Below are 26,685 nucleotides of genomic sequence, written 5' to 3'. Positions count from 1 at the left end.
TAAAGTCTTTAAATATGTTTTACTTAGGCCAGACAGGTAAAGATCTTGTAACTAGACTTAAACAACATAAACATAGTGTTAGGACAGGCCAGGAATCCAATGCTCTGTTTGATCATTTGAGGGATAACAAGCATTGCATTGACTGGGATAATGCCTCCTCAATATTACCTTGTAATTCAATTGATAGTAGGAACATCATAGAATCTAGTCTCATTAAACATACCGAAGCATTTAACATGAATTTGAGTAATGGCATGTACAAACTGGACAATTTTGTAATTAAGAAGATTTGTAACCAGGTGAGAAGGTTGGGTCACCTTACCCTCTGACTTGACTACCGACCGTTGCGGTGCTATTTAAAGATTAGTAGGGTCATTACCTAATACCTGACCATTGTGGACCTGATCTCACCCTCCTCTGTATATATACACCTTGTTTTGTACTTCTCCTTAGTCTGTACTCACCCCTGAAGATGTGAATTACACGAAAGCGCTTGGGAGTTTCGTGTTTTCTTCTTTCCTTGTGGTTATCAGCATATATATATACATATATATATATATATATATATATATATATATATATATATATATATATATATATATATATATATATATATATATATATATATAATGTATATGAAAATGGATAAGATAAATCTTGATAAAATCACACGGGAAAATGGAAACAACGGAGTACCTTAGCTTTCGTCTTTATTCAAGACATCTTCAGAGGCAACTGGATTACATGGACAGAGAGAGGCTTAAATATACAGGGTGACCTAAAAACATGAGGTCAGGTCAAAATGATGACATCCACTAATCCCCACACCAACACACACGTAGAGGAGCTTAAGAGAAGGGTGGTGACGTGACTAGCCAAGTCAGGTCAGAAAAAAGGGACCCACAAAATAACTATCATACATCTAGATCAAAGGTTTTCAAAGCATTTTTAACCTTGGGCCACTGACAAATAAATTTATGTAACATATTATCAGTTTTGAACTGACCATCACTAAGGTTTATTGATTTTAAGGTATATAGAAAGCCCACACAGGTAGACAGTTTTATTCACTTTTTATCGAATCACCTTGAGTCTACCAAAATGTCAGTTTTTTCTGTTATGTTCTTAAGATGTCTGCGTATTTGTGACTCTGAATTTATTGACGATGAATTGAAACACATTCGTTCTATTGCACATAAACTTGGGTACCCTTCTGTGTTTGTTGATCGTTGTTTTAAAAGGGCTAAAAAATCCTTTCATTCCTCTCAAACCAGACAAGTTCCTACACTTAAGAATATTTTGACTCTGCCCTATCGTAATGAATTTGTCCCGTTAGTTCGGTCCCTCAAGCTTCTAAATATTAATGTTGTTTTCAAGTATGACTCAACCATTACCAATATGTTAATAAGGAATAGCCCAAGTTTGAATGTAAATGGAAGTGTTTATTGTATTCCATGTAGCAAATGTAATTGTAATTATGTAGGTCAGACAGGAAAAACACTGCAGCTCAGATTCAAACAACATAAGTACAATATGAGAACAGCATCTGAAAGCAGTGCCCTGTTCGTTCATGTTAGGAATAATAATCACCCCATTGCTTGGGAAAAAAGCTTAGAAGTATTCAAATCATCTTGTGTCACAGAAAGACTTCTTGTTGAAGCTAGTTTGATTAAGGAATTAAAATCAATAAACCTTAGTGATGGTCAGTTCAAAACTGATAATATGTTACATAAATTTATTTGTCAGTGGCCCAAGGTTAAAAATGCTTTGAAAACCTTTGATCTAGATGTATGATAGTTATTTTGTGGGTCCCTTTTTTCTGACCTGACTTGGCTAGTCACGTCACCACCCTTCTCTTAAGCTCCTCTACGTGTGTGTTGGTGTGGGGATTAGTGGATGTCATCATTTTGACCTGACCTCATGTTTTTAGGTCACCCTGTATATTTAAGCCTCTCTCTGTCCATGTAATCCAGTTGCCTCTGAAGATGTCTTGAATAAAGACGAAAGCTAAGGTACTCCGTTGTTTCCATTTTCCCATGTGATTTTATCAATATATATATATATATATATATATATATATAAAGAGAGAGAGAGAGAGAGAGAAAAAAAAAATAATTGAGAATAATGAAACCTAAGAAAAAATTCAGAGTTTTCTAGGTACACATATACACTAATGAAAGTTTAAATTGAGTGTAAAGTAAGTTTAAGTAACGGTGTTAAGGTAAAGTCTTATTAAGTGTGATGATGCCGGGGAGATTTATTGAGTTTCATTAAGCCTGAAGGTGTTGAAGGAAAATATAAGGGTGTTTGAGGGTTGGATGGCATCGAATCCTCTTGTCTAAAACCCTATATTATCACCAGCCTTAAGTATGAAACCCCTTTACCTTACCATTATTCCTATTAAAGTAAGTAGGAGACAGCTTATCCTATCTTAAACCTTTTAATGTAACTATGAAACCCTCTTATTATAACTTAAACCTATAAACCTAAATACGAAACCCTTTATCCAACCCTAGGATTCGGTTTAAAGTGAAGCTCAAAGAGGTATTTGTCTTTGCGGGTTTATTGAACATCCGGCCGTCAATGACCTCCAGTTTCCCCCGTCATTTTGTCGTCGTGTTCCCAAAACTGACATGAACTTAAAACAAGAGATAGAGCATTCCTTCAATAGAACCAACTACACGATAAACCACCAATCACAACACATTATACGCTCTTGCAGTTCCAATTGGGAGAGGGCTGGGAATGGCTGCTGTTAGAACTCACTCAATCAACGCTCAAACAACTACCAACACTCACTTTCATGCATATAATAAACACCTCAGCAGACCATTTACGCATTTTAGCATCCAACAAAGAGGAAGTCATCTCATAAAAGTCTTCAGCTCCAGATCACACTGTCTTTTGTCCTGTAAGCGCAAGCCTAACAGTCAAACATAATTATCAATTGGATAAAACTCTTCCAGACCAGACCCTCCCTCGTCACCACCTACAACTACCGTACACCAAAGTAGTCTCGTCTTCATCTCCTCCACAAACAACAACAATTGACAACAAAGTACAGGTACGGTTTCAAGTTATATTCCTAGTAAATGAAGAGATTTTCCTTTAAGACAGCAGGTGTTTTGTTTACCTAAATATAAATAGTTTAACAGTTGTCTTCGTAACGTCTCTGTGGTCTAGAACAGGGCAAACAGAGAGAGATAAATACAGGTCATTTATCAGACACTAGCCAGGGCTCTTAGTGAAGCTCTTCTCACTGGTGAGTCGACTCTAGAGCACAGCGTCAGGCAGGGGTGGCGTGTGGGAGCTCCGTGGCGCCAGCCCAACGATTCTCTTTGTTCCGCTGCGGTTGTTCACGGTGGTAGACTATGAACACAGTTTGTGTCTTCATTTAACATATTATATACACACGTGGATGTAAAAAAAACCCACACACACATACGAGTACATATAACATATTGGCAATGCCCAAAACACACACGCATAACACACAGAGAGACACAAACAAACAAACACACACACTCACACACGCACTCGTGCGACCACACAGACACACAAAATGGTGTTAGACTCTCACAGAGTGAGAGGTGTGGCGGTTGCTACACCCACAGTCACATTTTCAACGTAATGACCACTTCCTCTCAGACAATAACCATCATGATCATACACTGGAGCTGCTGAAGGCTGCTCACTACCATATAATAAGCTGAAGGCTGCTCGCTACCATATAATAAAATTAATACAAAGTTTTAATGAGGCCAACACCACGTCAGCGAAACCAACAAGTCTCACTCATTCAGCCCGACACGGCTGCTAGCAAGAAAGGTTTTCTTGTGGCGTTTTGAAGCTTGACTCGGCGTACTGGACCAAAGTGCAAGTCAGTCAAATTACAAACCAATTCAGAGAGAAAAATTTTTACGGTTATTATATAATTGTTACGAGATGATAGAAAATACACATTAAAATAATATGTCTCTTTTCCGGAGGCGAGTCAATGAAAGGATAACGAGAATTGTCTTATACGTGGAAGTTCAAGACAGTTGCGATGGTCAAGGATAAAATTAAAAGGAGAAATCTGTAGCCATCATAAAAATAACAGACCATTATTTCCTGGTGCAAGCAGCGGGTAGTAATAAAGATAATATTAGGGTTTCGAAGGACGACGCTCCACATCTCTGGAAGGCTGAGCCAGCCAGCCAGCCAAGGGCCAGTGGCGAACGGTCAATTGACTTCCTCCTCCACTAAATACGCTCACGAAGCTCAAGATCTCATGGGTGAATGTATATTATGAACTTTTTATATGCGTCTAAAACATTAACAGTAATACAACACGTAAGTGACTAAAATATGAAGTATTTGTATTATAATTCTTGCGTTTCCGGTTGCATTTTTTTGTTTGATTTTTATTGTAATATGAATTTGGTTCTTTCTTTTCTGTTATTTGTTTCGTTGTCTGCCTGGAGATGGCAGCAGTGCTACCCTGGGCTTTTGCTACTAACGTGACTTATATTTTCGTCTGGAAATGTGCTGTAACCGAGCATTCCAGAGCAACAGCAACAAAACAAAACGTTGCAGTACCTCACAGATCACGGTACCGTTTCCTCTTTGTACTGATCACAGAGCATGACTATAGTGAACTAGTTTAGACCACCACGAAGGCTTCCTCGGTGGTGGTGGTGGTGATGGTAATATGATCGTGGCGCGGAGCTGCTCACGTCAAAGCCAAGGTTATTGTCACTACGGCCACACACACAGGCTTCAAGTTCCACACTTTTTGCTGTCAATTCCCCCACTCAACCCCATGAGTTCCAGCCAGATTTTATTACGCTCTTCCAGATACGTCCCATGGTCCAGGATGAGATTACTCCAGTACTCTTAGTGACGCTACTTTTTTAACAACCATTTACTGGGTACCACGACTCACCTATTTCAGTAAAGTTTAGTTTTTCTAAGAAAAGTTATTGTTGGGTGATGTTTAGGATATGAGTTATAAACATTTGCTCACCAATTAATTTTCTCTCTCTCTAATTACGTGTACCTGTAGCACGTAGGAGACTGGAGCGACGGTTCACGCAGCGCTACAATATGTTAATGACCCTAAATAATGCAAGGCTGTTCACCAGGACACAGCCCTCCCGCGGTATACTGAACATAATACAACCCGAGGAGGAGTTAAGGAGCCACACAGACAGACCCTCCAACACCGAGCACCCCTTCACACCTCCTCATGATCTGGGCCTTCAGGCGGAACTTTGACCTTGACCAATAACCTTTTATTTTAACCTCTCGTCTTCAGAATCATAGTAATCTCTCCTTAGCCGGAACCCAACCCAAAGGCTGTGTTTCATCATAGCTGGATGACCTAGATTCCAGGTATTTCATTTCAAGTCGATAACTCTGACCCTGAATTGTGACATATTTTCACCAACAATTAATCAATGGAAGTTTTACTGGTTAACATACAACCTATCTGTTAATATTATCATTTATGGGTTATTGGGTTATAGGTGCTTGTGTCCTGACCAGCAGGCCTGACCTTTGACCTACAACATTCTTCTTTGGACATGACTTGAATTATCTGACAAGTTTCACAAGCGTTTATTTACCAGTTACATTTTCTCACACATATGATATACATAAATACATACACCACAGACGACGTAAGAGCAATAACCCGCGAATACTGCTGACGGGGAATAATAATGGCGAAGGCAAGATGGAGGAGGTGTAGTAGCATAGTTGTGGCGACTAGACGGAAACTCGGAAACAATGGAGGGCCACAGATGGTGTCTTCTCCTCAGTCAAACACAAGAGTTTTGCGACTTGAAAGTTTTCAATGCGGAGGTTTGTCACTGTCAGATTCTCAACATTGCGCACACATATATTTTCATCTTTAATCTGTACTAGAGTCGTGATTTTAGCCCCTTGATTGGCGTCTCTCTCTCTCTCTCTCTCTCTCTCTCTCTCTCTCTCTCTCTCTCTCTAGCCAGCCCCAAGAGAACCGGTTTCTGACTTATCTGTCATCTTTACTAATTGAATAAAAGTTATGTTGTCAAACGTCTGCCGCTGTTGTATCAAAGTCACTCGATAATTTAGACTAATTCCAATTCCTAAGAGCAAGCAAGTTCTGGCCTCGTGTTTCTTTGTCTCAGATCAACTTTGCGAGTTTATTAGCTGCTCCACTCGAGGCACGGCCGAAGAAGCTCTAGCGTATCAAGAGCGTACAGTTGAGGGAGAAATATTATATAGCTACACGTCGAGTGATGTTCCTTACATTCTCCCGCCTCCAGTCGCCGTTTTTCTCTGATCTGCAGGAATTACATGGAAATCACAAACCCGAGTAACATAATGCACTTAGTATCGCTCACGAGCCTCGGGTGTGTGAAGGATCTGGCCACAAGTCACTTAACAAGTTTCTTTGGCTTACTGTACACTCGGTAATCGTCTTGGGGCGTCTACCCTGAAGACAGCGGCTTATGAACAGGTTTGGTGACTCCACTTGATCCAACACTCGCTGGTGACACGTCTGGTATGTGGTGCGTGTGATGAAACAACACAACACAGTATCATCGGAGAGGCCTTGCTAAGACTTACGTTAAATGTTTGAGCCCACGGTGGTGTAAACCTTTGATGTAAACCAAACAACAGGATATACTCTGTACCATCACAAGTAAACCATTGCCGGATACTGTAATACTCAAGTTGTACGAAATTTACAAAACTATATCAACTGAGAGACAGTAAAAATGAAGTGGCAGAGTACCGCATCAGAGGCTTCTGAGAAAAATTAAGGCTCATGGTATCGAGGGGAAAGTTTTAAATTGGATAAAATCATGGCTCACAGATAGAACGCAGAGGGTCAGCGTAGATGGTGTTAAATCTGAGTGGGGCCGTGTAACCAGTGGGGTTCCCCAGGGGTCAGTACTAGGCCCACTCTTGTTCATAATCTACATAAACGATCTAGATACTGGGATCAGCAGTGACATAAGCAAGTTTGCGGATGACACCAAAATAGGGCGGCAAAATTAATTCAGGGCAGGATGCAAATGCATTACAGGAGGATCTAAATAAACTGCAGGGGTGGTCTGAAAAATGGCAATGAAATTCAACACCAGCAAGTGCAGCGTACTTAATATTGGAAGAACAAATATATAATGTATACAGCCTTAACAACATCAACCTAGAGAAGTCGACTTGTGAAAGAGACCTAGGGGTACTTGTAAGCCCCGACCTACGGCCTAGAAAAACAGTGCGTTAATGTTCGAAATAAGGCAAACAGAGTATTGGGTTTTATATCTAGAAGTGTAAGTAACAAGAGTGCAGAGGTCTTATTGCAACTATATCTTGCGCTAGTCAGGCCGCACCTCGATTATGCGGTTCAGTTCTGGTGCCCCTATTATAGAATGGATATAAATTCACTAGAGTCGGTGCAGCGAAGAATGACAAAAATGATTCCGGGACTTAGAAACCTTCCATATCAGGATAGGTTAAAGAAACTTAACTTGCATTCCCTAGAAAGACGAAGAGTGCGGGGAGATATGATAGAAGTATTTAAGTGGGTGAAAGGAATCAATAAAGGGATATAGATAAAGTTCTTATAATATCCGAGCAGGATAGGACTCGGAGCAACGGATTCAAGTTGGATAAGTTTAGGTTTAGGAGGGAGATAGGAAGAAACTGGTTCACAAATAGGGTGGTGGACGAGTGGAACAAGCTTATCAACTTTGTAGTAAGTGCGGGAACTCTGGAAAGTTTCAAAAGGAGGCTAGATAGATTCATGGATGATAGAGAGTGGTAGTAACTCTCGACAGGAGCTGCCATGCACAGGCCAACCGGCCTATTGCAGACTCCTTATTTTCTTATGTTCTTATGACTGTCACTTAACCTTAATAACACATACCTGTATAGCCAGGACACGAGGCGCTGCTGAGGCGAGAACAGCAAACATTTAAACACCGTATTAATATCTTCAAACAATCACCATCGCTACAGGTCTCAACAGCGATGTCAACTTTTAGAGTACAATAAACTAACCCACTGAGTACGACATCTTTGACACCCTACATAAGTACGATAACTTAAACCTTTGAGTACGATATCTCAGTCTCTCGAATACGATGTTGTAGCTCTTTGAATACAATGATCTAGTACTTCATGTAATATGATGCCATGGTAGCATTGTAAGCACGGTCGCGTTATGAGCATGGTAGAATTATGAACATGGTAGCGTTGTGAACATGATAGTACTGTGAGCTGGTAGCATTGTGAGCACGGTAGCGTTATGAACATGATAGTACTGTGAGCATGATAGTATTGTAAGCATGATAGTACTGTGAGCATGATAGTATTGTGAGCATGATAGCCTTATAAACACTCACCACTCGTCTCACTCAGCCACAGGTTCAACACGTGGTCAGTCTCCTCACACATGCCTGCACCACGTGGACAACCTCATTATATACAAAGGCAATGGCGGAAGCTCTTGCAACTGCGTGTATAAGCTGCGTATGTATGTATGTATGTATGTATGTATCGCCATTTATAATATGGTGGTCGCATGTCAATGAAGAAGGTCGTTCATAAATGAGGATGATGGCCGCTTGGAACCGGTTCTATAGTTGTGTTGTAAATCGGTCAATATTTTACAGATACAACAATTGTTAAGAGTAATCCAGGAGGTTTATTAATAATAGCTCGGAGAGGAATGTCTGTAGTCTTATAGTTAATTACGATCACCTGAAGAATCACCCTCCTAGTTTATTTTCCCTAAAGATTAACCATCCTAAGAGTATTTGTGGGGGGATAAGGTTTAGGTTAGGTTTGGTTTGGTTTAGGTTAGGTTTAGGATTTAGGTTTAGGTTAGGGTTAGGGTTTAGGTTAGGTTTATGTTAAGTTATAATGTTACACTGATCATTATACTGGATCTATTTGGAGAGCACCGTATAAACATGTGTCAATTTGTCTTCTTTTGTCTTATTCCTTATCTAAACCACGAGGAAATCTCTCTCTCTCTCTCTCTCTCTCTCTCTCTCTCTCTCTCTCTCTCTCTCTCTCTCTCTTTCTCTCTCTCTCCCAAACCCTGACCATGTATGTACAGTATATATGTAATAACAAGAATGTAATAATAATGATAAAAATAATAAAAATAATAATAATAATACTAATAATAATAATAATAATAATAATAATAATAATTGACGCTTTATGTATGTACTTAATTCGCCCATTTGTCATAAAATACATATACTAATTGCTTTAATTTATCATTTCCACCACTCAATAGCTGTACTATACGTTGGGGCTGTCGGTGTGTTCTTTGTTACGACCTTCTTTGTCAAGTGTTACCAGCCGGAGATAGCCTGCTGTGTTTGGTAGGGTCACGCTGGAAAACTCCCTTCTCATATCTGTTTCCAGGATTTGAACTCGGAACACGGTGGTGAAAGGTAAGCGCGTTATCGCCGCCCAACCAACACCTTCAATATTGTAATTTAAGTCATTTTTAGAGTGTGGTGACGTGAGTGTGGAAACGTGAGTGTGGAGCCCTGGGTGTAGTGAGTGTGGAGCCCTGGGTGTAGTGAGTGTGGACCCCTGGGTGTAGTGAGTGTGGAGCCCTGGCTGTAGTGAGTGTGGACCCCTGGGTGTAGTGAGTGTGGACCCCTGGGTGTAGTGAGTGTGGAGCCCTGGGTGTAGTGAGTGTGGAGCCCTGGTTGTATTGAATGGTGGTAGACGTGTGGTGTTGACAGTGATGCGTGCATGACAGCCACCACAATCAGGCAGGTGAAGTCATGCACATCATACACCAGTCTCCACACACACACACACACACACACACACAATATCCTCTCATTCCCCCACCACCTCAACATTGCCTCAGGAAAGTCACTGCACCATACTTCCGGCAGATACAAACTCTCGAGGGTAACAAATTTCAGTGTAATCCACAACAAAACACACATGCAGGTACGTACATAAGGACGTACATAATACAGTACGTACACGATGTGGGAAGGTCTAGTCATTATATAATTTGCTCGAGCCTGAGGAAGGGGTAAGGTATGATCTGGCCTTCATGATTATACAGGGTGTTCCAAACGTCAGGCTGCTACCTCCTCCTCCTTCTTGTCTCACACCTGATGTACCTTGGCTCTAAGGCACTATGGTAATGGCCTCTACTATATCGCTCCTGCTACTGAAGAAGGAGTTAACGGACTTCTGCAACACCCAGTACTATTCACACACTGCCTCACGCCATCCATCCATCGTCTCGTTGATACACTTTTGGCAACGTCAGCCCACCATCTCGCTTCTCCTGACCTGACTAACAATGTTTTCGCTCGAGAGGGATGTTTGTTTTTCATCTATGGCATAACGCATCCTGTAAATAATTCCTCAAGTCACCATAATCAATCTAGTTCAGATTATAGAGTGTTCCTATTTCACCATTCACCATTAAACTCACAACTGCCTGGATTAAGGTCATCTAACCTAACCTAACCTTTGTAATATCCCTACGACACTTACATTATATCATGTTCCTCAAAGACATAATTTAGTCTAATTGTTATTCTTATAGATGTAATGACGAAAAGAACAAAAATAACGTCCTGGCAACCGTTTCAGTGACTGGTGACAAAATAGTCGTCAAGTACAGACGCAAAAAGTAGTCACAAGTCAACTTCACTTTCTAAAGAGTTTTGTTTCAACCAGGGAAATTGTGGGGTTAATATTTTCGCGTTATATTTCACGACACAGTTATAAAGCTGCTTCTACTGCACTCGTTACCTTCAGTATCTTGTGGTTGTGTGTGTGTGTGTGTGTGTGTGTGTGTGTGTGTGTGTGTGTGTGTGTGTGTGACTTGCTCTGCTCTACGAATCCACCTTGACAACCTTTAATTACCTTTTTATTCTGGTGGTAATTTTTCATCCTCTCTTCCCTTCCCTTCTCTACACTTTAATGCTTTCTAACCCTCCCCTTCGTTACCACACCCACCCCTTCAGCGTCCCCTTGCCCCCTCAGCGTCACCTTACCCCTTCAGCGTCACCTTGCCCCTTCAGCGTCACCTTGCCCCTTCAGCGTCACCTTGGCCCTCCAGCATCACCTTGCCCCTTTAGCGTCACCTTACCCCTCCCCCACTGGCCCGACACACCTGTCTCGTGTACTCCGTTTCTTTACACCGATAGCCTTGATGTTTTCTCCCCGTTAATACCTGCCCTTGTTTAGTGATGGATCGTCTACTTTTTGTCAACTTTTTTTCCTATTTACAAATTAGTTTTGAAATCTCCCTCCCTCCCTCCCTCCCTCCCTCCACTAACATCCTCCAGGACTCGATAGTAAGAGCTTGATGTGGACCTTCTCTTGCCTTCCACATCGATGACCTGAACCCTCCTCCTCCATCTCTTCCTCCTTCTTCTACTTCTACAAACTTGTGTCTCCTCCGTCTCATTATAGCAACTGTAATGGGCCCCTGTCTCATCAACAGAACATATTATATAAATGGGTCAATACATCTGATATTATATTCAGATTCACCACCCTGTAACTTTCCACTGTCTATAAGTAAGCTCAGATCAGACAACAATGACCTAAATGGATAAATAATTATTTAAAGAACATCATTGGCCAAAGGAAGGCTATAGGTAGAAGGATAAATCGTGGCGAAATTCACCTCCGGGACTATTATAGGGTATTGGCGAGTAGAGTTAAAACCGAGATAAGGAAAGCAAAGAGGAATAATGAGGTAAGGATAGCAAGGGAGGCGAAGACAAACCCCAAAGGATTCTACCAAATGTATCAAACTAAAACACGAGAAAAGATTGGACCAATACGGTCAGACTCCGGCGAGCTCACTGATAACGACGGAGAAATGAGCAATAATTTGAATAAATATTTTTCAACAGTTTTCACCACCGAAAATCTAAACATGATACCCGAGGCACCGACTCTATTCAGAGATAGTGAAGAAAACAAATTAAGTGAGATAGTAGTGACTAGTAACGATGTTAGTAAGCAAATAGACAAACTAAAGCCTAATAAGTCACCTGGTCCCGATGAGATATTTGCCAGAGTATTAAAGGAATGTAAGGAAGAGCTTAGTATGCCCTTAGCAAAGTTGTTTAACATGTCCTTAAAAACAGGTGTAGTACCAGAATCCTGGAGGATAGCGAATGTAATACCGATTTTCAAGAAGGGGGATAGATCACTATCCTCTAACTACCGCCCAATCAGTCTAACATCAATAGTAGGCAAATTACTGGAAGCAATCATTTCAAACTCTATTCGAAATCACCTGGAGAAGCACCGATTGATCAATGATTCCCAGCATGGCTTCACAAGCCTTCGACAGAGTCCCCCATGAAAGACTAATTAGAAAGGTAGAAGCACATGGCATCAAAGGTAATATCCTTAAATGGATTAGGGCGTGGTTACAGGACAGGAAACAGCGAGTGAGCATTAACGGCACTAAGTCCCATTGGAGCAACGTCACAAGTGGAGTTCCCCAAGGCTCAGTACTTGGACCATTATTATTTATTATATACATAAACGACATAGATATCGGCATAGACAGCAACATAAGCAAATTTGCTGATGACACTAAAATAGGACGTGTTATTAAATCTGACGAGGACTCAGCAAAACTACAGGAAGATCTAAACAAATTTTTCGAATGGTCTGAAAAATGGCAGATGAAATTCAACGTCGACAAATGTAAAGTACTCAGTATAGGAGATGTAAACAGGGAAACCAGATAAACCAGATGAACAACGATGCCATAGAGAAATCCGACTGCGAGAGAGATTTAGGAGTAATGATAAGTAGGAACCTTAAGCCAAGTAAACAATGTGTTTTTGCTCGTAACAATGCTAATAAAGTACTTGGGTTCATACAAAGGAGTGTTAGTTACAAGACTAGCGAGGTCATCCTAAAACTGTATCTTGCTCTTGTGAGACCACACCTGGATTACGCAGTTCAGTTCTGGTCACCGTATTACAGAATGGATATAGAATCCTTGGAAAGAATTCAGAGGAGAATGACAAGACTAATCCCGGGCATTAGGAACCTTGAGTATAGAGACAGGTTAAAGCATCTTAATTTGCACTCCCTCGAGAGACGTAGAGCGAGGGGCGACCTGATAGAGGTGTATAAGTGGAAGACAGGGCTAAACAAAGGGGACATTACAAAGGTACTCAAATTATCCAACCAGGAGCGAACTCGTAACAATGGTTTTAAATTAGACAAATTTAGATTTAGGCGTGAAATAGGTAAACACTGGTTTGGAAACAGAGTAGTGGATGAATGGAACAAGTTACCAAATATCATCATTAACTCGAATACGCTGAATTGCTTCAAACATAGGTTGGATGCTCATATGAGCAATAGGGGTTGGGTGTAAACGGGACTGCCCAGTATGGGCCAATAGGCCCGCTGCAGTTTCCTCCATTCTTATGTTCTTATGTTCTTATGAGTTGGACACGTGAGCGGGCAACTCTCCCAGGAGGAAGAGTCCCATAGTCAGCATTTCTGTAAGCCCGCACAGCGAGGCCCTCACAGTCAGTCGCTCACATCAACTTATATCGTAAGGACGTGACCTAACGTTTATAATACATAAACGCCGTCCCTTTATCATTCACTCCTAGACAGTGAGACTTTCGGTCGATCTACACTCAGGAATTATATATACAAACCTTTTATAATAAAACAATGAACTACCGTTTGGGTTTCGATACTTAAACCCAAATAATAAATATATGTGAACGGCCTGGTTAATTGCACAAGCAGCCGATTCATATAGGTGGCAAGCGGTGTGTACGGATTCTTCAAACTGGTAGTCGTATAAACCGTCTGTGTTTTGAGAAAAACTGAAAACACACAGCAGTGTCGCGTTACATAATCCGAGTGTATAAAACTATATCCCGTATTGAGACGATGATATTTAGTGAGTGCTCCTTATCTCTGTCACATACAAATACGTGCAGAATTCGTAATATACATATATTACAGTGTCATGGTTTTGGGGTGGATCGGTGGTAGTAGGAGTGGATTATATTATATAAAGATAATAATATGTCGTATTTCTTATTTCTTACCGCAGAGTTCGATACCTTCACACTGATTACTTACAGGAGATTATGGCGTATCTACGTAGAAGTTCACTCCACCACTCGACATTCCATGATTTATACTTGATAAATGATGATTTAATGAATTCATTTAATTTTCAACATCCATCTAAGTTATTGGTTATACTTTGTCATAACCAATCAGTCATTACCTTTAGTAATAATAAGATAGGATCACAGATACGGGCAGATAATTGCACTTACATTTATTTGTCAAGCTTCCATACAATGATTTACAATTTGCATGTATATATGAGTCACTCACGTTCACGCTGTACTAAAATTAATCTTCTAAAAGAGGTAATTATCAACTTGGGAACACGTGTGATTACTCTACTGTAGGTATGACTTAACAGAGCCCTAATTCTTCAATTGATACATTTACTGCCAGCCTGGATTGCTTTTGTTACAACCAGGCTTCATCACAAGAACTTCTTTCCACGGCCATAACAACAAAAAGTACTCTTGGGTTACCACACATAGTCTCGCGTCACTGACAGTCACTGTAGACGGTTATCGCGGCAAGGAGAACTGGTAAGCGTGACTTGAATTAACCATTTAGGTGCAATAGACCAGCCTGGATTGCTTTTGTCGCAACCAGGCTTTCACACGTGATATTTCCACGGGGATAACAAACCTAGGTTAACACACTTAGTCTCGTGTTGATCACGGTCACTGTAGACGGGTGTCGTGCAGGAGAACTCTGTAAGCGTGAATTAATTAACCATTTACTGTAGGTTTGATAGGCCAGCCTGGATTGCTCTTGTCGCAACCAGGCATCCACAAGTGATATTTCCACGGGGATAACAACCTAGGTTAACACACTTAGTCTCGTGTCGACGACGGTTCACAGGATGGAGTGGCGGTGGAGGACTCTGTGTGGTGGTGTCCCGCCCCCTTTCAGGAGGGAGAGGATGGAGACGACGTCTTAACTAACCCATGGCTCAGGGGATACTCTTAAAATGAGGTTTTTGGGTGTGAAGCGATGAACAGTACAACACTGTTTCACTGCCCACCCCCCTAAAGGCTGGCTAACATACACTAATTGAAAAATACATGTCCCAGTTATGCCTCGCCGGGCGTCTTATCTCTGGTAAAACAAACTTTGGAGTTGGTTGCGTGGGTAAGCCTAACGCAACCCATGACATACAGCCTGTTGGTAAGTATCCAGAATGTGCCGGTTGAAGTAGACCCCACTCAGCATTTTCTAGTTACAGTGTTGCAGTGTTGAAGAAAGGTTTCATAACCTGGACTAACAATTGGTATTTCACAAGCAGCTGAACAGTTTTGTTGTGTCGCCAGCGTTAATTACGAAGTTCCGGTGTCATCATACAAGATCTCCATATATACGTAGACTGTGAAGACTTGGCACACGGCAGTCTCGCTAGCGACCAGCAACGACCAGAGTGGTAACCAATCATCAGCAGTTTCTGATCGCCGGTGGAGAAACTCCCCTAGTTTGAAGTGGACTCGTCTCTCGCCAAGGCAGAAGGTCTCATCGTTGCCAAGGAAACCGGGAGCAGTGCGCGCATCACCCAAGACTCGACTCAGAACTCGGCTTGAAGGATCACATTTTCTATACAGACGTAACATCTATATAAATAGGTATTTAAATTACATAATTCTACACACATGAACACGTTCGAGAGATATCTTCACACCTATAGGTTAGTCGGATAGGATTATTTCAATGGTAAAGTGTCGAATGTAAGATTAATGTATTGAAATCCTATAATTTACAGTGGTTTATAATTGTCTGTCTTCTTATTGATAGCTTAATAATTAACTACAATTCATATTCATTTGTCTTGTAAATGAGAGGCAAGTGATCTGCTTTTACTGTTAAGTAATCATTGACCCAAGGGGGACTAATAGACAATTTCTAAGTTTCCCATGTCTAATGTGGATGACATTGAACGCCTAGCGCAACTGTTTGCTTGTAACCAACTCGTCGATGATCAAGCCCAGACTGACATTGATTTTGAGTCGGGATCACGGTTAAATGAGTCTGTAGGAAGTAGTGAGAAAGTTATTGACGAATCATTTGATTACTTAAACCGTCGTACCCTACGATCTGGTAATCAATATAGTACCTCACCTAAGTATACAAAAACAGTTACCCCTGTTACAGGTGATAGTGTAGGCTATCTGTTGCTAAATCGGTAACAACCTTATTAACCCAGCCTTCTGTTAGGAGTAAGAATACTAACTTGCTTAATACTAACACTACAATGGCGTCCTCTAACCCTCACTCCAGTACTACTACCACACCTAAATCTGATAATGTTATTAATATCATGCAGCGCGGCGACTATGTTCTAAATTTCACGGGACAAGATGATTATGGGGTCGCACATTTTATTCGTGCATGTGAAGATAGCATGCGCACTAGTCACATAACGACTGACGAAGAAAAAAAGCATATGTACGTTCCCATATAATGCAGGGTTCCTATGCCGGCAGTCGTTTGAATGCGTTTGGTTTGCAAAGCCCTGACTATGAAAAGTTTAAGCGAACGTTAATTGGGATTTTTGGGGGTAGGCCACAGCTGGGCCAGCTGCAATGGATATTCAGATGGTTGGATCGCTGTACTCAGGTATACGCAATGAAACGCCTGTCGACGCTGTCGACATTGCAGGCGAGGTTCGCCAGGATATGCAAGCGACCTTCCGGTCCTCAGACTGGTACAACGCGCGGGGTGATATGTCAGCGGACAATGTGGAAACATTGATAGAACTAATAAGTTTTCTCCTCTCCATCAGTCGTCCCTTATATAGCCGGGCACAGGAAGTACAGTATGAACCACCCCTGGATATGGTGGAATACGCAAACAAGCTCTGTCCCCAGGCTACGGGCCCCTTACTGGCGCAGACCTCAGTGACGTCACCGTAACCCCAGCTGCCTCAGATGGCGCAGATGCCTCACTCCCAGACTCCTTATGCGACACAGCTAGCTCCGATTGCTCCTCCCCGCCTGACATATAAACAGAAAACATCTTTACGATGCGCACATTGTAATAAACGTGGCCACGTAATGGAAGATTGTTTTTAGCTCCGAGGTAATAGTGCACATTTTAAGGCCACACCCGGTGCAAAGCCATTCTCAAGGTCAAACAGTGAGGGAGTCAAACCAGCACCTCCTCTTAACCAGAAAGCGCGCAAATGGTGCGCTCTTCACAAATCAACATCTCATAGTTCACATGAGTGCGATGTGCTAATAAGGGCTAGGGGAGTGGACCTTAGTGAAATGGAGGTGTCGTATAGGCGCAAGCAGAAAGGTCCCCAGGACAAGTCGTCTGGGGAAGACCAGCGCACACCACAACAAGGAGAGGGATAGATAGGGTAATTCCCACCCCTCCTCACAGCACTTCTATAGCGGCCTCGTTAGTAGCGGCGTTTAGCAAAGTGGAAGTGTTGTCAGTGCCGGTGAGAGTGGATAATACCAGATTGGCTCTTGATATAGACACAGGTGCTTGCGCTAATGTATTGGCCTTGACATCATATCACGAGTTACAACGTAAATTCCCTCACCGCAACTTCAAATGGAGGCCTAGTAACGCTGAGCTCGAAGGAGTTTCAGGTACTCAGCTGAGCATCAAAGGAATGGTGACGTTACCACTCAGATTCTCAAGACGTGGTTCTCCCTTCTACGCGGACTTCTATATAGTCCAGCAGTTTAGTTTGCCAGCCGACGGGTTACTTGGTCTACCAACTCTTCGAAAGAACATGATAGATGTTCTTCCACGTAATAATAGTGTTACGTTTAAAGGTGTTTCCTACACAGCAATGAGTCATTCTGAACCTATGCTCACAGCTAGGACGAAAGTGTTGTCTACCAATCCTATTAAGAGGAAGGCGGATCGTGCGTCAGAGATACCTCTTGACCTCAACCACACACTTTCCCAGCGTGATTACAGCAGCAAGAGTTGGACGATCGTACCAGCAGTGTTGAAGAGTACTCTCCATTACCAAAATGAGGAAATCACCAAAGCAACTGTCGAACTACCCAACGTGTACACGGGCACAGATGTTGTGTGTCTCCCGGAAACATGCAAGGTAAAAGGGCTGTCATGTGAATCTACCCTGAGCACTATACGCCCTGGTGGTTTGACCGACGTACTGATTCTAAATCGAACAGGCGTTCAGCGAATCTTAAAGAAAGGATGTTATTTGTGTGATTTTCTAGTATATCACAACAATGTCGAAGTGCAACCAAATAAATTCCCAATTCGAGGTATTGTTGCGAATTGCCAACAGACTCGACTGGCCAGGATAGATCAAATAGCGCCACATGTTAAGGTGATCGATCATCCCCAGGGCAAGACACGCCTTTTAGAGCTGCTTGCCGACTATAGAAATATAGTAGCCTTGCCAGGGGAAACGCTAGGTCAGACACATTTAACATCCCATCATAGACTACCTCATAGCCAGCGCGCTGTAGTGCAAGATATGGTACAGGGTATGTTAGATGAGAATGTTATTAGACACTCAAAATTCCCCTTTAATAGCCCATTATTCCTCGTCCCGAAAAAGGATGGTGGATGGCGCTCTGTTATAGATTTCAGGCGCGTCAATGATCAAACGATCCCTGATAGGTACCCTATGCCTATCTTGAGCGACATATTGCAACTGGAAGATGAGCAACGACGCGACCCATATTGGTCAGCTGTTATTTTTGTTCTCGAATCGGGTGAGGATGTTAAACTCCCCAAGTTATTTCTTCCCTTAAGTCAGTTTGAATTACGACATAACATACTCAATAGGACGAGAAAATCTCCTGAGGGTAATGTGTCTCAAATAGTCGTACCTGACACGTTGCGCAAAGCAGTAATGACATTGTTCCACGATGTCCCACAGGCAGGTCACCAAGGTCGTGATAAATGCTTAGCGGATTTACGAAAGAAGTATTTCTGGAACACTATGAAGAAAGACATAGAATTACACATAGCTAATTGTTTGGCGTGTGCTCAACATAAAGGTTCAACAGGATCACCTGCCCCGATTCTACAATATCCTACACCAGACCGTCCGTTTGACACAGTCGCTATTGACTTGTTACAACTCCCAATGAGTCATCAGGGATCAGGCTACGTCTTAGTGTGTGTGGATCATTTTTCAAGGTTCGTGGTCTTGGTCCCACTAAAAAGCAAAACGGCCGAAGCAGTAGCCTATGCATTAGTGATGAATCTTATATGTCCATATACTACGCCTAAAGTTCTGCTCTCTGACAATGGAACAGAGTTCAAGAATCAGCTAGTAGCGCATATATGTGCACAATATGGTATTAAACAAACTTTTGTGACAGCTTATCATCCACAGGCTAATGGCCTTGTTGAAAGAACCAATCGTAAAATCCTAGAAATACTGCGTCCAATTGTCAGTGGTTTTCAATACGCATGGGAGGATTGGTTACCGCAGGTTGCAGCGTCGATAAATGGGTCAGTTAATAGCTCTACGGGCAAAACACCCTACTACATTGTCTATGGTACAGATAAACGTCTACCTTACGACATCCTTACAGATACGCCATACCCGGTTTATAATACGGATGATTTCGCGGCAAAACAAATTCATGTCTTTGCAGATATTCATACCCAAGTACGATCACATCTAGCGGCGTCACGCGCCGAAATGATCATCAAATAACATAAACAAGCTAAACCTGTCGCATTAAACGTTGGGGACGCTGTTATGTTAAGAGAACCTGAAAGGAACTCCAAACTTTCGGCAAAATTTTCTGGTCCATTCCGCATAATCTCAAAAGAATCAGGCAACAAATTCAAAATTTGGAAGCCTAATGCACAGATCGCAGATGTCGTGCACGCGGATCGTCTGAAGAAGACCCAGATAAATGTATTACCTCCAGTACATGATGATGTGATTGATACATCCTTACAGATTGTCCAGAAGCAGAGTGTCCCAAATGACTATTTTATGAAACTACGTCCTGCAAGTAGACGTTAAATCGTTTGTAATTCCTTACAGAATGGCTTGGATCTTCAGTGTGTTGCTGCTACTCTGTTGTGGCACCGTTGTGTTGACGGACATGTCCACATCAGTCCTCAAACCAGGTGCACTTGTGGCACCTCTCGGACGCGTTCTCATAGTTGAGGACGTGGTGAACATCAAGTATGAAACACAGCCACTACTCCAACTTCCGCGTCAGATGGAAAACGTCGACGGCCAACTACAATCAGCATTAGACATTCGTCATGGTCTCAGCACAGCTTCTAAGAATTCGACAATAGTTTCACAAACTATAGACCTTCTACACTTTCGTCTCCAGAACCTTCGCGAGTTTCTCGTCGATGTTGGGAAAAATCTACCTGCGTCTCAAGCGGATCTTGCTCAAGAAGTGCATTCTCAGGCACGACGAAAAAGGGGTCTCTTTAATTTTGTGGGTCTCATCCAAAGCGCTTTGTTTGGCACGGCAACGGCCGATGATGTAGCTAAATTGGGGGACCGAATGAACGTTGTCCTCGGGGAATCAAGGCAACGACATAGAGAAGAGGGATATTAGCCTAACAACTTTATTGACAAAATTGAGGTATAATTAGCCTAATCTGAGTAGAACCTGATTGACCCCATCAGATTACGCAAATTGTACCTCAATTTTGTCATTAAAGTTGTTAGGCTAATATTCTTCTTCTTTATATCGTTGCCTTGACTCCCCCCCTTCCCCCTCCGTCCCTTCAGCCCTCACCTACCGCCACCCCCTCTCGTCTCTTAGCGAAGGGGTTGACTGTTCTCCCCCTCCCCCCCTTCCTTTATCTCTCTGTATTATACGGGGTAATATTCTCCCTACACACTACCACCTTCCTCCAATTTTTGTGTAGCAACAGGGATAAATGTTCTCCCCCAATTCATTATCACCTTATCTCCACTGACCCACTCTTGTACAGCAAAGGAGCTAAACGCTAGCTAATCCCCAACCGCAACCACTTTCCCTTTTCCTCACTGATGATTTAACAGCAATAGGGCATAAAAACCAGGGCACTACTTAAAAAAAACAAACAAAAAACTGACCAGGGAGGAGAGAAATCTTTCCACCAACAACCGAGAAACACAGAGACGCTGCTATGGAAGGCTGTAGCGCAGGGAGGAGGCGTGGGAACGGGGCCAGGTATATTGTGTGGGTTAGGTTTATTGTGCGAAGTTCATTGACGGAGAGAGAGAGAGAGAGAGAGAGAGAGAGAGAGAGAGAGAGAGAGAGAGAGAGAGAGAGAGAGAGAGAGAGAGAGACTTGCATCATCCTATCAGCTGACCCTTTCCACAATAAACATTTATCATCAACACCTGAGGGCGTGTTGATCACCCGTTTACCTGCCTCGTATACTTCTTGTCAGTTATCACCAAAACACAAGACTCAGGTAGTTAACAGGAGCTTTATTGTGCTCAAGTTTCATGTTTCTTACTCATAAAGATACAGACTTCGGGTAACAACCTACTAAGACGCTCGACACTGAAATATTTACGACTTAACCCACAGCCAAGTGTCATAGACCAGTTGAGAGAGGGAAAGTGTGTGTGTCCATATCGCCTCCTCAACTAAGCTTCACACTCGAGACTTGCTAACCCATAAAGAGAACAAATTCGTCACTCTAACCATACAAATAATATCCTTGTTAAAAATATATACAATTACTATATTTTGTGTTGTAAGCTGTAAAGTATCATTAATTCTTTAAGTACATTTATAAAACATTAAAAGTGGTGTTATCAAAGGTACACTTATCATAATATGCTCTTCAATTTATCAGGCAAGTATACAATAAGTAGACACTAAAAATCTTTGAATCGTCAACACTTACACAGAACAAAAGCACATTTGCAATATCCACTTATAGATTTTTTGTAAGTAATGAAATAAAGATAGGGATGTTATCCACGTCATGAAATAAAGTAAAATTCATCAACGTACAAACATACATACATACAGTACATACAAAGTGGATAATCTTATTCCTGAAGTAGAGGGATGGAACACATATAAATACTTATATCAATAAAACTTACATATAAAGACCGTAAGCTCAGATATGAATACATCCTATACATATAAGACGACCAATAATGTAGAGAAGATTAAGGTCAAACTTATATTCAGAAAGTTATCAATGAAATAGTAAGAAAGGTGACACATTTTACCTTACAAGACTCGTTCATATAGAAGGACACATTTACATACGAGTGATGGAGGAAGGTAGGGACGGAAGGAGAGAAGGAGGGATGTATAACAAGGAAGAACTGCAGAGAGAAGGGGGATGAATGTAGGTAGATGGAGGGAAGGAGAGAGGGACGATGAGGTAGGTAGATGGAAGGAGAATGACGTAGGGATATATAGAGGGGGTACGGGTGACGTAGGAGTAAGCAGGGAGGGAGAGAGAGGCAGAACTGTACAGAGAGAGAGAGAGGCGCAGTAAACGTAAACAAAAGCAGAGGCAGACACATAGTGCACCAGCAGTAGTAGTACAGGAGAAGGTAGAGGTTACTCACGCCCTGCTGTGTAGACCGTTAAAGGCGTCCCTACGGCCGGTGAGGATCTTCTTGTAGGCGCTGTTGTTGTCACTGTGGCCGCGTCGTTCATAATTTCTCTCAAGATCTTCCGGCGGCATATTCTGCTGCCATTTGTTTCCACCACCATCAAGGGTACGACCACTCGCCACACGCCCGTTTATACTTAGACCACTATTACTTAGTGACCGCCCAGTTCCACCGACCTGGTTCTGTGCGTCAGCCACCCAAGGACTCGGCGTTAAGCATGCTAGGATTACTAGGGTTAAGCACCGCACACTGTTCACTCTCGTGTTCATCATGTTCAACGACGAGAAGATGGAGTGTTTCGCTAGGATATTGTGATGGATAACGTCTACTTTGTATTACAGCTGAACACTTCGGTGTGTCATATTGAGGCAACAAGGTGACTGAAAAATAGAAGATACATTTTTAATTCTAAATTGTTCTGGCAGGGTCATGACTTAAGACAAGAAGCAGTACTGTTGTCTCACGACATATTCTGTCTACTGAACTGTTTTAATCTATGGGACACGAGAGAACGAGGTTGGTTGCCATGTAGGTGACACGTTTGTTTGTTACCTAGTGTTTGTGTTACATACGTTGTGCATGTGTGTTACGTAGTCGACTTGTTACTTGCTCGCCTACAGACCCGAGAGAAAACCCGACTCGCATATGAAACCGGTCACTGAAAACCCTAATTCAATTTTTTTAATTTATTTAATTAGCAGATACGTCAATAGTTTATCACCTACAAGCACGAGTGTGGAGGTGACCAATTGACACAAGTGATACAGACACTAATGTTAAATTCCAACTGATTCCTGACAATTCACATGACCCCAAACCTTATTAAACCATTCATGTTGTAAAAATCACCCGAAGATTAGACACCCTAACTTATTGCATCTTAAGATTATAACCTAACCTAGCGTAACCTAACCTAACCTTTGAGGTGAATGATATTAGTATGTACAGAACGTTTACTTAAGAGTCTTAATATACACGTTATGTCCCAATGCTGAACAGTGACAGCTCTTGAGTGTCAGTGTGTGTCGGCTACAGCGATTCTGTAGCCTTATTGCCGTGTGCCTGTATCATTGTCTACGAAATAGAGAGAGAGAGAGTTAGTAAGTTAATTCAGGCTTACATGAAAAACAGGTCAATGATATCTCAAGGAATAAACAATTGACCTTTTGTGTGTGTGGGTGTGTGTTCCTTCGTGCCAGAATGTATACGTATATGTGTACAGGTAAACGTGGATGACTCTGTGACTGTCTACACATGTAACTATACCTGTGTTTGTATGCAGGTGCATGTGTATTCGAGCACGTGATTCAGTATACAGGCAGCGACGTAAGCGTGTGTAAAGGCCAATCTCACTCTCTCTCTCTCATACATACACACGTACATACATACATACATACATGACAGACAGACACAAACATAGACAAGTCACGCACACACACACACACACTAACGGTACGACTTTTCTGACTAATTTCAGTTTATTATCTACCTCGCGTGACGTGTTATATCCGCCACGCGAGAGTTGTGTCTTCATGAGTGAGGCGAAGTACACTAGGAACAGAGAGTCAATTACTGATAAAATTCCAAGGCATGACATGTCTCCTGTACGTCATCCATCCACCCATGTCCCCGTTTCTCAAATCTCAATGTGTATCTACGTGTCTTTACGTGTTCTGTTCCTTCGGTGTCATCAAACATTCATGGTCGGTCTACCATATCGGTGACGTAACGAGGGGAGCGATGACCTGTCAAGACCCCCCCAGAGCTAATTAATACTTTTGTTGTAAGGATCACACACTATGGGTTATACATTATGGGTCACACACACACACTATGGGTCACACGCTATGGGTCGAGTACCGGTAGTGGACTGATGGCGGAACACACCGGTACTCACCTCACTGCACTCTTGGATCAGATCACAGACTAACGACAGCCAGGGAGGAGGAGGAGAAGCCAGACCTAGCGAGCCCTACAAGGTGTGGCGGGGAGTGAGTTCAGACGTGCCATGGTGAGTGAGTGGTTGGTTATGCATGAATAATATAAGCTGGAACATCGTCATTCCTAATTTACTTTACAATATGTGTATATATATATCCGCAATATACGCATACACACATACACACGTACATACAATTGACGTTTGGGGGGGTCACGGTATTCACGAGATATTAGTGTTTTGTACTTGACAGACAGACAGACAGACAGCTGATCTTTATATACTCCTTGTTAGCCATTAAGAGCCCACCATAACTTCGTCACGTCATACAGAGAGTGAAAAGCAATACAATATAGAGAAACACACACTAAAACACACACACACACACACACAGAATATGAACTGGTAATACAACTTCTTTGACAATGAAGAAGAAAAAGAAGAGGATTTATCGTACATGAAGCAACAGCAGCGACACTCTTATGAAGTTGAAGAACACCATGACACTTTGTTTGTTACTTTCTACTACTGTAAGCAACGCGTGTGTGAGTGTGCGCGCGCGCGCGAGTGTGTGTGTGTGTGTGTGTGCGTGTGTGTATCGTATTATCCTACTCAATAATTCGGATAAGGATAACGATTAAGCAACATTTTATATCATTTCAAAACTAGATCAATATGTTTAATTTTATAGTGTAGTGTTATGTATATAGATATAAAAAAACCTTAAACCTCCTGGTACAATAAATAAAGCAGGGTTTATATACTGGGTTTTGTGAGTTTGGTTTCTTATATATAGGTTCCCTTAAAAATCACTTTTATACTTTCCTTTAGAAATTTATTAAAAATAGACCTATTAATTTTAAGGACACCACTAAGCCTTAATTCCTTACGTGTTCACCAAAAAAATATTTAAAAAACCCCAGCAAGTGCAGCGTACTTAATATTGGAAGAACAAATACTTATAATGTATACAGCCTTAACAACATCAACCTAGAGAAGTCGACTTGTGAAAGAGACCTAGGGGTACTTGTAAGCCCGGACCTACGGCCTAGAAAACAGTGCGTTAATGTTCGAAATAAGGCAAACAGAGTATTGGGTTTTATATCTAGAAGTGTAAGTGACAAGAGTGCAGAGGTCTTATTGCAACTATATCTTGCGCTAGTCAGGCCGCACCTCGATTATGCGGTTCAGTTCTGGTGCCCCTATTATAGAATGGATATAAATTCACTAGAGTCGGTGCAGCGAAGAATGACAAAAATGATTCCGGGACTTTGAAACCTTCCATATCAGGATAGGCTAAAGAAACTTAACTTGCATTCCCTAGAAAGATGAAGAGTGCGGGGAGATATGATAGAAGTATTTAAGTGGGTGAAAGGAATCAATAAAGGGAATATAGATAAAGTTCTTATAATATCCGAGCAGGATAGGACTCGGAGCAACGGATTCAAGTTGGATAAGTTTAGGTTTAGGAGGGAGATAGGAAGAAACTGGTTCACAAATAGGGTGGTGGACGAGTGGAACAAGCTTAGCAACTTTGTAGTAAGTGCGGGAACTCTGGAAAGTTTCAAAAGGAGGCTAGATAGATTCATGGATGATAGAGAGTGGTAGTAACTCTCGACAGGAGCTGCCATGCACAGGCCAACCGGCCTATTGCAGACTCCTTATTTTCTTATGTTCTTCTTATGTTCTTATATACATATAGGACTCAGAGGTGTATGTTTGATTAACTGTATGTATAATTTTAACAATTAAACGTATGTATGATTAAACGTATGTATAATTAACCGTATATATGATTAAACGTATGTATAATTAAACGTATGTATGAATAAAGGTATGTATGATTTAACGTATACATGATAAATTGTATACATAATTAAACGTATGTATGATTCATCCTCACCTTCACCCACTTCTCACAAGCGAGTGTTGGTACAATATGACCGTCGCTTACCTGACCTTAATATATATATATACTGTACATCACTTCCCCCAAAGAACATGACAGTCGCTACCTCATCTAAGACCGTTATTGTCAAGAGAGTCTTATATTAAAGTCTCCCATGAATTATGAGATTATAGG

The 26,685-nt window shown here is 41.7% G+C and overlaps 1 protein-coding gene across 3 annotated transcripts in view; it reads right to left on the bottom strand.

Annotated features, from left to right (window-relative positions):
• The window catches only part of LOC121860708 (CD109 antigen-like), a 126,776-nt gene that overhangs the window by 97,262 nt on the left and 2,829 nt on the right, over window positions 1-26,685 (bottom strand). For all 3 annotated transcript variants that reach the window (XM_042358009.1, XM_042358010.1, XM_042358011.1), the window contains exon 2: window positions 22,616-23,043. In XM_042358009.1, the coding sequence (XP_042213943.1) occupies window positions 22,616-22,935 (320 nt within the window). In that variant the 5' untranslated portion in view covers window positions 22,936-23,043. The remainder of the gene's footprint in view (window positions 1-22,615; window positions 23,044-26,685) is intronic.

Source organism: Homarus americanus, unplaced genomic scaffold, assembly GCF_018991925.1.
Source record: "Homarus americanus isolate GMGI-L3 unplaced genomic scaffold, GMGI_Hamer_2.0 scaffold23617, whole genome shotgun sequence".
Lineage (NCBI taxonomy): Eukaryota > Metazoa > Arthropoda > Malacostraca > Decapoda > Nephropidae > Homarus > Homarus americanus.
The sequence above is the reverse complement of the archived record's forward strand: the minus strand, read 5'-3'. Positions and strand labels throughout refer to the sequence as shown.